The 13,080-nt window shown below is 41.0% G+C and overlaps 1 protein-coding gene across 3 annotated transcripts in view; it reads left to right on the plus strand.

Moving 5' to 3' along the window:
* ST18 (ST18 C2H2C-type zinc finger transcription factor) overlaps positions 1-13,080 on the plus strand; it is a 479,266-nt gene that overhangs the window by 312,228 nt on the left and 153,958 nt on the right. For all 3 annotated transcript variants that reach the window (XM_075353275.1, XM_075353277.1, XM_075353278.1), the window contains 4 exons: positions 2,823-2,913; positions 5,270-5,368; positions 5,450-5,649; positions 11,044-11,252. In XM_075353275.1, the coding sequence (XP_075209390.1) occupies positions 2,823-2,913; positions 5,270-5,368; positions 5,450-5,649; positions 11,044-11,252 (599 nt within the window). The remainder of the gene's footprint in view (positions 1-2,822; positions 2,914-5,269; positions 5,369-5,449; positions 5,650-11,043; positions 11,253-13,080) is intronic.

Consider the following 13,080-nt stretch of genomic DNA (forward strand, 5'->3'; position numbering starts at 1 on the left):
ATACTCAACGTAAAAAGTATTAGACACAACATGTGGAAAGCAGATACAATGTAGAAGTAAAACGAGAGTATAATTTCTATTAATTACAGTATTGAACAATATGCTCATAGTAATGTATCAATTTATAATGTTTCCTAATCTCACCACAACCATCATTTTATTGTTTAACACAATCTGGCGGTCATGGATATTGATAATGCATGAAGCAAATAAACTGCGTATTTATGTGTAGTAACTAGGTCACAGCGATCCTCTTATCCACACATATTACACATTTCTATTTCTATTTTGCACTGAACACAAAATATGGCTCGTAATTGGAAACAGATTTGTTTTCTTGTGCATCATGTTTGCTAGGGAACATGGAGGAGACCTTCCCAATATCAAACCCCTATATATGGGGGGGTTTAACCATTTCCTGCGTGATACTTTTTTTTTTTCTAACTTTGTTTTTTTTAATCCCTGCAGCCAAAAAGTCATATTTGTTTTTAAATTATTCATTGACATTTCAGGGCACATTTTTTGTGGTTCAAGTTGTACTATCTGTGGAACAATTTAATTTACCATAAATCATATTAGAAAAAAAAAATCAGTGTGGGAAAGAATAGGAAAAGAAAATTCTGCTATTTGTTTTGGGGTTTTTATTTTTCATTATCCAGTACAAATACATTTAATTTATTATTAAATTATTTATTGAAATTCATTCTTCATGTCAGTAGGATTATGACAATATCAAACTTATATGTATAAATACTTTTAAATAATATACAAGGAGGCATTAAAATAACCTAAGGTGTTTGAAGCCATGTGTAGACTGACCCAGTTGACAGAATTGGCAGAAAATTGGTATGTTTGCTATTCAAGGCTTGGGGTAATGGAAGGCATCTTAAAAGTTTTTTAATACCAAAACTCCCCATCAGGTAAAAAATTGGCATTTTTACCTGAATGGAACGGTGAACGCACGCATATGGGCTACCAAAAATCCGCATGCGGTTAAGGGGGTTACGCTGCATTCGCCAAAGGTAACCATTTGGTGTGGCTTCACCTCATCATTCATCCTCGGACCGTTCTTTTATAAAGAAATGAGGCCACTGGGTTTGCTACCTGTTCCGTGATAGCAGTGAGTTACCAGACAATGCTGAAAACAGCATCAGCAACTCCAACAGCAGCAGTGTCTTCAGACGACCATCTTCATGCACCTCCTCACATCGCAAATCGTGGGAAGAATGTTCTATGTGCACATTTTCCCGATGACAGGATTTGAGCCACTCCTTCCCTAACGAATGGCCACCACGTTCACCCGATTTCAATCCTTGTGATTTCTGGTTATCGGGACTCTTGAAAGAGTGTGTTTGTTGAGGAAATGTCGACACCCTGGCTGACCTCAAAGACCGCATCATTTTGGAAGTGTGCAGCATCCCACCAGACATGTTACACGCAAGCGTCAAGCATATTCTACATAGGATGAACATGATCACCATGCCTGATGGCAGCCATATTGAACAGTTATGCTAGTCTGTGGAACAATTATCAGCACACAGCTTTTGGGTCACTCGCTCACTGTACAGCGCCACTTTTTCACGTGGTGGGGAGTTTTGGTATAACACATTTTTAAGATGCCTTCTACTTCCCAATGCCTTGACTAGCATACATTCCAATTTTCAGCCAATCCAGTCCACTGGGTCAGTCTGCACATGGCTCCAAACACCTTAGGTTATTTTATGGCCTCCTTGTATTTATATATATATATATATATATATATATATATATATATATATTTATATAATAAAAAACTTCATTAAAATTTTTTCTTTTTATATTACTATCACTAGAGCAGTGTGAGGCCTCTTTTTTTGTGCGCAAGCCATAGTTTCTACCGAAATAATTTTATGGTGCAGACATTTTTATTTATTTTTTTATTATTATTTTTAGGCAGTGTCCAAAAATTAAAATCTGTCTTTTTTTCGTATCTGAGTTTTAATGCTGGCTAAATAACGTACGTTGGATACTTACAGATATAGTCACACCAATTTTTTTTTTCTTGGTTATATTTGTTTGCACGATGGATGGGCACAGTCAATGATGTATCTAAACTTTTACTATGTATGTTTGTCATATTTTTTAGCATTTAAAAAAAAGTCAATTTTTTTAGTCCTACTAAGAGACATAGACATTTTATCTCTGATACAGTACATTGTACTTCTATATTGTGGTGTAGTGGGTATCCTATGGCAGGATTGAATTAGAGTACTAATATTGATGACATGGAAGCTTTCATAATGCCGCTGCCATGAAATCTGATTGACATCCCATGGTCAAACTTAGATGCTGTTGACTGAGAAACATAAATGGTTAAACAGTTGGGATTGGAAGCTTCTCTGATTCTTTGGCCACATGCATATGGGAGTTTTGGTAAGTTTTTTACATCAGAATTTGTAAGCCAAAACCAATAGAGGAAAAATATAATAGAAACCCACTTCTGCATTTTTCTACCCACTCCTGGATTTGGCTTTCAAATACTGAGGTAAAAAACTCACCAAAAACTCAACGTTTGCACATGACTTGGGGGTTGCAAGCTGGTTACAGCAGTATAGCACAGCTGGCACCCACTAATAACAGAGAAGGCTCCTGCTTCCATCTTCTCCTATAAGTTTATAGCGTATAGCAGAAAGAGGTTAAAATATGATTTCCAATAACTATCTCAATGTTTTATACTGATCATAATCAGTTATGTTACTAACATATTCACATCAGTGATTAATTCACTGGGCTTTAATTAATGAAAAAAGTTCCTAAATAAGACTTTATTTTTCTTTCATCAGTTTTGGCCATGCATGAAAATGTGCTGAAGTGTCCAACACCAGGTTGTACGGGAAGAGGGCATGTAAACAGTAATCGCAACACACACAGAAGGTATCGTGAGCAACTGGTGGATTTACAATTGTTGAATGATTGAACTATGATTGACAGGACAAATGACTGTTTGGATAAAGCAATAGGCTGCCGGCTACAAAGGAACCATTTTGTAACAAATCAGGATTGAGCAGATGGCCGGCTTGCTGGGAAGCATTTTTGAATTTACTGAAGCCACAGATTTATTTAAATTAAAATAGTGATTTAAAACTGTGAAAAGGCTACGTGCCGTATTTGTAAACCAGATGATACAGAAGAGAACAGGTTTTAAATTGTGACTCCATTGAGTCATTTAGAATCTTGGAGCTACTCCAACATATAGATGATAAAAACAATAAACCTGAAAATTAGACCAGAGAGAAACCTCACAACCATGTATACATATGTAAAACGGTCTCTCCTAAAGCATTAAAATTTCAGGTCAAACATCAGAAAATTGTTCAAGCTGTCATAGACACATACATTACCCCTAATTATCCCGAAGTTATTATAAGCACAGATCGTTACCCTCAACTCTAACGTTATGTCTACTTTCAACCTTAAAATCTCTGAAATAATAATTCAACTCATTATTAAGTATAAGTCTATATTTGTATCATCTATACATACAATTGCTCATATTGTGAAGCCCATATGTTTGGGGTTGTTGTCGTCTATATTAGCCATTAGATTTATAGAGCTGTTTATAACACCCAATGACCACCATAAGATAAATCAGAAAAATAAGAAACTGGTGATATCCCAAAAATTCCAAAACCATCAAATTATTACGTAATTTTTTTTTTCATATTATATACTGTATATATTCTGTAAAATGCATGAAACATGGTACCAATATGCAATCTAGGTGGTTCGCCCATCCTCGTATATGGAACCAAAATCCTAAGTTATGATTGAGACAAAAGATATTTACATAACTTAGTCTAAAGGCTGCTTTACACACAATGATATTGCAAGCGATCTCGTTAGCGATGTGAGACGCCCAGATCGCTGTTACGATTTGCCGAGATCGCTCATAGGTCGTTTTGTAGCGGTCACACGTACACATCTCACAAACGACGCTACATCGTTCAGTGATATATTGTTTGACCATGGCGGTCGTGTGGATGTTGTTCGTCGTTGGTAGGGTGTCAAACGTAGCAATATGTCTGCTGCATTCCAAACGACGAGCAATATTTTGAAACTGAACAACGGGTCAACGATCAATGATTTTCACCCTATTTACATTAGTTCGTAGTTGCACGTAGGTGTGACACGCAACGACGTCATTACTGATGACGGAAGTGCGGCACGAAAATCGTGACCCCGACGACATATCATCAGATAAATCATAGCGTGTAAAGCGGCCTTTAGACTAAGGCCACATAAGCATTTAGCATCTGATGTGAAAGCATCGGATGCATTATGCAAATGACCCTCGGCTTCGGCTTTGCTGCGAGCGTGAGCCAAGTGTCATTATACTGTGATCCGATTCTGCAATTGGATCACAGCTGCGGAGGAGAGGGAAGGACTAATCTCCCCATCTCCTCCATTATCAGCTGATGCAATTATTGCACTGCACTCCGGTGTCATCTGAGTGCAGTGTGATGTTTCACTCACACCTGTAGACTTGTATGGGTGTGAGTGAAAACAAATCGGATTCCACCTGCAGCATGCTATGATTGTTTTCTAGATCCGATTAGAGCAGATGGGAATGGCCATAGAGTAACGTGGATCTGAATGTAATGCGATTTTTTATTGCATTCCACTCAGTCCATTTTACTCGCCATGTGTCCTAGCCCTTACAATGAAAATGGAAAAAAATAATAATGCAATATGAAATTAAAAGGGGATTATAAAGGTTAGAAAAAGGTCCCAAAATAAGATAACAAACATTATCACTTAATAAGATGACACATTTCATTATATGGATGAACAAGGGGAGTTGCCAAGTGGATTGCCGTGCAGAGGCTCAGACAGGGGTAAAACTTAAAATATTTGAAAATATAATCCAAAAATAAGAAACTAGGCAAATCCCATCATTTGAAATGATAATCATGGTATTTTAATAAATTACACTTTCCAAGTTTATTTTAAAGTTTGATATATAGTTTGTTAAGTTAAAAGCTCCATAAGGTGACCATATTTTTGTGTCCACATTATGGCGGAACTACACAACTATGGCTATACTACTAAACCAAATCTATTTTGCCGAAAATCCCAGTGAACTAAGTTTGGTTCAGTTGCACTGCAGATGGGCCGGATAATGAGGCTGTAACATGGGCAATAAAATTAAGCAGCTTTATTTAAATTAGGTTTTGAGTTTGCAGTAGAAGGTACGGGAATGTGACCAATCGTCTTTACTTTTCGACTTAAGTCTTTCAGGTTGTCCAATCGCTGCAGCAGAGAAGCTTTCAAAAACACAAGACAAACAGTTTTCCTGTAGTAGTGGCTCAAGCCTTGAATCCATTCACAGGTATTGATTTCTCGAATCTACATATATGAAGACATTTGAATGTGAACTATTGCTAAATTTTTGTTTTCATCCGCCTTCCAGAGCAACATGTGTCAAACATCTTGAAGTTACCCAATTTAGTTATGGAAGTGCTCCACTCACCACAACCCGAGCAACAATAATTAAAGAACATGATAGATTTGGGAAAGTTCCATTTGACTATGCCAGCTTTGATGCCCAAGTGTTTGGGAAACACACCATTGCAACAGTTGTTCACAGCCAAGAGACAAGCAATGGAGAAGGTACAAATTAATCGTATCCATAATCAAGAGCCAGCTTAAAGTAGTGTTAAGTGGTAACTCTCGATTCAATAGTGTTTGCATAAACTAATAGTACGAGCAAATATATGATATCTTGTAATATATCTTATCAGAAAATTCTGCTTCTTTGTCCAATTATCAAACACTTCTACCCTGGCCCCTGCAACCGGAATTTACTAGCTACTCTGAAAACTAACATATATCCATCTTGCTTAAAGTAACAGAGACTGTACCACAGTGAGGTGTCAGGTTACACATCCTATTAGGGTATGTGCCCACGATCAGGACTCGCTGTGTTCAGAATGCAGAGTGTCCTTACCGGCAGGGTCGCATGTCTCCTCTGTAGGAGAACGCAGGAGACCGCAGCTGCTCGTGCCCATGATCAGGGTTCAGTGCGCTGTGGTCTCTCGCTTATATTCTCCCTATGGAGGACGCATGTCATTCCGCAGCAAACAATTGACATGTTGCGGTCTGGAGACACGCACCGCAGATCAGTGTTTGCTGCAGAAAAAAGAAGTATGGTGGGCACGGGATTTCTAGAAATCCCATCCACTGTGCTTGTACTGTACAACGCAGCATTTTGGACAAAGCTGAATCATGTTGCATCCAAAACGCTGCAAATACTGATCGTGGGCACGTACCCTAAGGCTATGTGCCTACAGGCGCTCGTACCTGCGGATGTATCCGCAGGTACGAGCGCATGGTTCCCGCAGCTGCCCGCCGGCATTTGCAGCTATTTTTAACTGCTAGATTACAGCGAAATAGCTGCGGGAAACATGCAGAGATTCATGAGGCTTACCTGCGGATGTCCCGGCCTCTTATCTCCATAGTGGAGAGTCGGGACATCCGCAGATAATTCCGCATGAATAATTGACATGCAATTATACATGCGGATGCCTACATCCGCAGCATGGTCGGCAGCCGCACTTTCCGCAGCGTGGACACAGCACTCCCCATGTCCCATAGGATAACATGGGGAGTGCCTGTACATGCTAAAACCTGCGGATTTATCTGGAAACTCCAGAAAAATCCGCAGATTTTCCGCGGCAAAATCCGCACAAACAGGCTCCCGTTCGCACATAGCCTTATACGCTATGAAAATGTTATTTCTCAAGAGGAGAGAGGAGCAGAGTGATCAAAAACAGAGGCAGAGAAGACAAGCAGATTCTGCTAAAGATTAGGAATGACTTAGCTTATCCCATAGCTGGATTCACAGGCACACAGCTCAGTATTGCTATATTAAATCCTCAATTCTATGGCTACTTCTGAACATGTGCTAAACAGAGGAAGCAGCAAAGTAAGCAGGAATCCCAATGTACTCTGTAGAGAAAACACCATTGTAGATATTCTCCATCCACTAGCTCAGCGAGAACTGAAAATTAGATCTAGCTTACAGTATATAGACGGGAAAAATAAGTGAAAAATGCAAAATACAAGTTTTATTATGCCCAGAAATAGTGTTATTTCTAATGTACACACCATTTTTTTTGAATGAATGCCTGATTTAAAGAAAAACTTTACCAATTTGATCATTTCTGGGAGACAAGATGACAGGGACCTGGAATGAATCTCATATCACGTGTCAAGCAACAACTTCAAGGAATGTAGAACCACAAGAAAGAAAAAGAAGTCTTTACATTTTGCTTAGTTAATAAAAATAACCATCTCATGAAGCCAAAGTTCATGCAATATAGAAGTTTATTATAACAATGCTTCAAGACAATATTAGTCAAAAAAAAAGTTTGCCCTAGTTAAATAGCTGTGCCACAACAGTCAAACTTCAGTGTAAGAACTCACACATGTTTAGCGAATGAAAGACCAGGGTTTCACATGGGTGAGTTCTTAAGGCCGCTTTACACGCTGCGAGATCGCTAAAGCAATGTCGTTGGGGGCACGAAATTTGTGACGCACATCCGGCCACTTTAGCGCTGTCGTTGCGTTTGACACCTATTAGCGATTTTGAATCTTTGCAAAAACGTTCAAAATCGCTAATCGGTGACATGCCCCCCTCTTCCCAAATATCATTGCTGCTGCAGTAACGATGTTGTTCCTCGTTCCTGCAGCAGCACACATCGCTCCGTGTGACACCGCTGGAACGAGGAACCTCTCCTTACCTGTGTCCCGCCAGCAATGAGGAAGGAAGGAGGTGGGCGGGATGTTTGTCCCTCTCATCTCCGCCCCACCGCTTTGATTGGGCGGCCGCTTAGTGACGTCTCTGTGACGCCGAACGAACCGCCCCCTTAGAAAGGAGACAGTTCGCCGGTCACAGCGACGTCGCAGAGCAGGTATGTGCATGTGACGCTGCCGTAGCGATAATGTTCGCTACAGCAGCGATCACCACATATCGGCCGTATGATGGGGGCGGGTGCTATCACGCTCGATATCGCTAGCATCGGCTAATGATGTCGCAGCGTGTACAGCGGCCTTTACACTGAAGTTTGACTGTTGTGGCATGGCTATTTAACTAGGGCAATTTTTTCTGCACCCGCCTTTTTACTCTGCCTTTTTGAACAGCACGATTTACCCAATCTATTACTAAACATTGATCCAGGGGCATGTGGGGTCTTATTTATTCCCCCTCTGCACTCTATATATCCGTTAATTTTTTGTTTGACTAATATTGTCTTGAAGCATTGTTATAATAAACTTCTATATTGCATGAACTTTGGCTTCATGAGATGGTTATTTTTATTAACTAAGCAAAATATAAAGACTTCTTTTTCTTTCTTGTGGTTCTCAATTTGATCATTTTTGTAAGAATGTCTTAATTTTGAAATATCAGAAATGTAATGTGTTTATTGAACTAGTGTACTCTCCCTTCCTTATGCTGCTGTTCTGTGAGCTATTTGTTACACAGCCATTACACATGGTAACTACGCAATAATAAAGTTGCACAGAGTTGCAAAGTTGCACATACAGGGGAAACTCCAGATATTTGCAGGAACTACCATTTGTAATAACATCAAAGATATTTTGTACAATTTAATCTATATTTACACATCCATGTGTTACCATCCGGGAGAAACAGATCCATTTTTTTCTCAGTTGTCATTCCAATTACATCCTAGTTGTCACAGTTTTTCTCATCAGTTTTTTCATTGAAGCATGTAGACTGAATTTTTTTAATCTATTGACACTCAAGAAAGTATGAGTTAAAGGGAATGGGTCACTAGATTTTTGCTAATCCATCTGAGAGCAGCATAATGTAGGGGCAGAAACCTGGATTCCAGTGATGTGTCACTTACTGAGCTGTTTGTTTTCATTTTGATAAAATCAATGTTTTCTCTGCTGCAGATCTAGCAGTAAGGGTAGAGTCACACTCAGTATTGCTTCTGATATGAGAGCATCAGATGTGACATACTAATGACCCTTGGCTCCCGCTGTGCTGCGAGTGTGAGCCAAGGGTCATGCGACTGTGATCTGTTCGTGAGATCAGGTCACAGCTGCAGAGGAGAAGGAGGGATTAATCCCCTTTCTCCTCCATTATCAGTTGATGCGTATATGACACTGCAATTGGATGTCATCGGAGTGCAGTCTGATGTTTCTCTCGCACCCATAAATTTGTATGGGTGTGAGTGACATGGCTCTCGCAGACAATTGCACCATGCTGCGATTTTTTTTCCTTAGGCCGGTGTCACACTTGCGATTGCCTCATGTGTATCTTGCATGAGTTTTGCGGTGCATCACCCGTCATGGACTCACACTCTGCTCACAGGGGCGGGTCGGTTGCATGCATCTCTATGCAGCCGACCCACTCCTGTGAGGAGAGTGTCAGTCTGTGACGGATGATGCACCGCAAAACACGTGTGAGATATACGCGAGGCAATCGCAAGTGTGACACTGGCCTTAAGGCCCTGTCACACACAGATAAATCTTTGGCAGATCTGTGGTTGCAGTGAAATCATGGACATATTGTTCCATTTGTACACAGCCACAAATCTGGCACTGATTGTCCACAATTTCACTGCAACCACAGATCTGCCGCAGATTTATCTCTGTGTGTGACAGGGCCTTTAGTCCATTCAGGGCTGAGGAAAAACTTGCAGATCTGAACTGCAGCATTGTCTTACATGGGGCCAAGTGCAATGCGAAATTTTCTCGCATTGCACTTGTGCGAATCATATGCTAGTGTGACTCTGCCCTTATACAGAGCTCATGACTATGCTTCACTACCTGGCAGAACACCAAATAGTCATGTAATGATAATCTACTGATGATTAATCAGTGATTTTATCAAAACTACACTAAGCAGCCCAGTAAGTGATACATTGCTGGAATCATGATCTCTGCCCCTACATTATGCTGCTCTCAGATTAGGTGGCAAAAACCTAGTGACAGATTCCCTTTAAAAATGGATAAAAAGAGGATGGAACACTGATGTACAAATTATGTCTCCCCAGTTTCATCTGAGTCTCAGGGATCACCATAGACATTAATGACTGAGTCTAATCACAACACTGATGAGAATAGGATGAGCTGTGAGTCTCCATGATTGTAGATATGGACCCATTTTTAAAACTCTACCAATGAAACTCTTGGTCATTGTGTTCTGAGATAACAAAGGACAGTGCATTGACTTGTCACATTGATGTGTGAATTTAGCCTAAAGGCCACTTTACACTCTGCGACATCGCTCAAGCAATCTTGTTAAGGTCACCGAATTTGTGACGCATATCCGGCCGCTTTAGCGATGTCGTTGCGTGTGACACCTATGAGCGATTCTGAATCGTCGCAAAAACGTTCAAAAACACTCATCGGTGCCCCCTATTCTCGATTATCGCTGCTGCTGCAGCTAGCGATGTAGTTCCTCATTGCTGTGGCAGCACACATCGCTATGTGTGACACTGCAGGAACGAGGAACCTCACCTTACCTGCGTCCGCCGCCAATGAGGAAGGAAGGAGGTGGGCGGGATGTTACGTCCCGTTCATCTCCGCCCCTCCGCTTCTATTGGGCGGCAGTTCAGTGACGCTGCTGTGACGTTGCTGTGATGCTGTACGAACTTCCCCCTTAGAAAGGAGGCGGTTCGCCGGTCACAGCGACGTCGCTAGTCAGGTAAGTAGTGTGACAAGTCTGCGCGATGTTGTGCGCCATGGGCAGCGATTTGCCCGTGACGCACAACCGAAGGGGGCTGGTACGCACGCTAGCGATATCGGTCATGATATCGCAGCGTGTAAAGCGGCCTTTAGTGATGTTTTATGTAACTTATCTAATGAAGCTCTTTGGAGATGGAATTCAAACAACACAAAAAAAATATAAACTTTGTTGTTTCGTAAATAAATATAGCAGAAAAAAATGATTTATGTTCAAATTTTCAATTATTCTGCCATGAAGAAAATCATATGTTGCATGCGTGTAATCACATCTCTCTTTCACAGCAAAACAATTTACAAGTCCAGTGAGATCTTCCAACCGACTGCCTAGCGCCCACACACAGAGTCCCCATCATGCCAGCTCTTACAGCTATGGTCAGTGTAGTGAAGACACCCACATAGCAGCAGCTGCTGCCATTCTCAACCTTTCCACCCGCTGCAGGGAAGCAGCAGCAGAGATCCTGTCCAACAAACCATTGGGTCTGTCTGCCAAGGTAGGAGAATCCAAAATCCTGGAGGTTGTAGTGTCTACTGAGCTGTGAATAAACAGCTTTTCACATTAGACTTAAATCCCGCAAAAACAAGGGATGTGCTGTACTGTATCTACAATAACTTTGTGTGAGGGATTTATGGAATGGAAAAACAATTCTAATTTTCTTTTCTTTTTTGGTGGTGGGGAGGTTTCTGAGATTCAATGGAGAATTATGAGACCGGTAGGGTGCAGGACATGCCCAATTGCTCTCTGTAGCAATTAGGGGGAAGGAGAAATCGTTCCATTTTTTCCATGGGTAATGGAGCTGAATTTTTGAGCTGCAGATTTCAGATAGCGATGATTTTCTGGAGGCATATGCATTCCTTGCTGTCATTGTTCTGGGGGATTTCATGCAGAGTCTCCTCCGTATGGATGAGCAGGGTACATGCTGGATTAAGCATGTCCTAAGCTGTTTACCATGAACTGAAAGTGATAGTTTAGCCCTCCTTTATTAAAACCCTACAGTGAGGTCGGGTATAATGATCCATTTCTTAAGGTGTATGTCCAAAAAGTCAGATTAATAATTTCCACCTAAATAGACTTGTCATATGCTGTTTACTTCAACACAATTACACCTCACACCTTGTTTTCCAGGATTATACCTGTATAAATGAAAGATAAAAGATAGTAAATGCAAGTGCACTTAATACAATAAATAACTTTGCCACAAGACAACCAGCTAATATTTATTACTCTTGGAGATAAGCCGATCAGGCACAATTCATATTTGCCATTTTTAGTGGTTTTCCCAGAAAAATTGACTCTTGAAAAGTTATTCTCTGCAAATTTAATGTCTATTATCCTCTGGGGTCTCTCTAGACCCCAGAGCATAATATACTTAATATGCAAAGAAATAAATCCTTTTTCTCACCTATGGCCTAGGACACACAGCAAGAAAATCGATGCGAGGGGAAAGTGAAAAATATTGCATTCCACTCAGACAAATATTACTCTATGGGGCCGCTCCCATGAGCGATTATTTTCTTAGCCCTAAATGGACTGAGAAAACAGTCACAGCATGCTGTGGGTTCAATGTGATCCTGGTCCACTCGCACCCATTCACGTCTATGGGGAGAGAGAAACATCGCACTGCTCTCACGTTACACCGGTGTAACGCGAGAGCAGTGCGATTCTCGCATCAGCCGGCAACGGAGGAGATAGGGAGATAAATTCCTCCCTCTCCTCCCCAGTACCGGCCCTCCCCTCCGCAACTGTGGTCTGATCGCATGAACGAACCACAGTCGCATGACACTCGCATGACACTCGGCTCCCACTGTGCTGCGAGCATGAGCCGAGTGCCATGCAAGGACTCCCAGTAATCCCCGTGTGGCCTCGGCCTTACCACTCACCTGTCCTGCTCCTTCGCTACTCACCGCCATCTGTCTAACTTCCCACCATCCAAGCTGGAAGCTTCTGTGCAAATGCGGAAGTTCAAGGCATCAGGACATCACTATGTGCATGAGCAGTGGGGATTCATAAGATGTGATAAAGACCGGATAAATGGCAGTGAGGAGCAGAGTGGCTGGAGAGGTGAAGGATATGGTAGGTATAATTATTTTTTTTTTTACCTTTTGATGACCTTGTATGGTTGGAAAATGTTGGCTAGTTTTGCCACTTTGCTGATTCCTCTTGGAAGTAAAAAAAACAAATAAAATAATTTTGGTCAATGTAAATTTTGTAAAATTTGAGTAGAATTAAAATGTACTCAAACTTATTCACTTACCTTTAATTGCTACCCGTTAATGAAGATCAGAATCAGCATCCGCAGAAGCTACTGGGTTTATAATTCA

The sequence above is a fragment of the Anomaloglossus baeobatrachus genome, chromosome 6, assembly GCF_048569485.1.
Source record: "Anomaloglossus baeobatrachus isolate aAnoBae1 chromosome 6, aAnoBae1.hap1, whole genome shotgun sequence".
NCBI classification, from domain to species: domain Eukaryota; kingdom Metazoa; phylum Chordata; class Amphibia; order Anura; family Aromobatidae; genus Anomaloglossus; species Anomaloglossus baeobatrachus.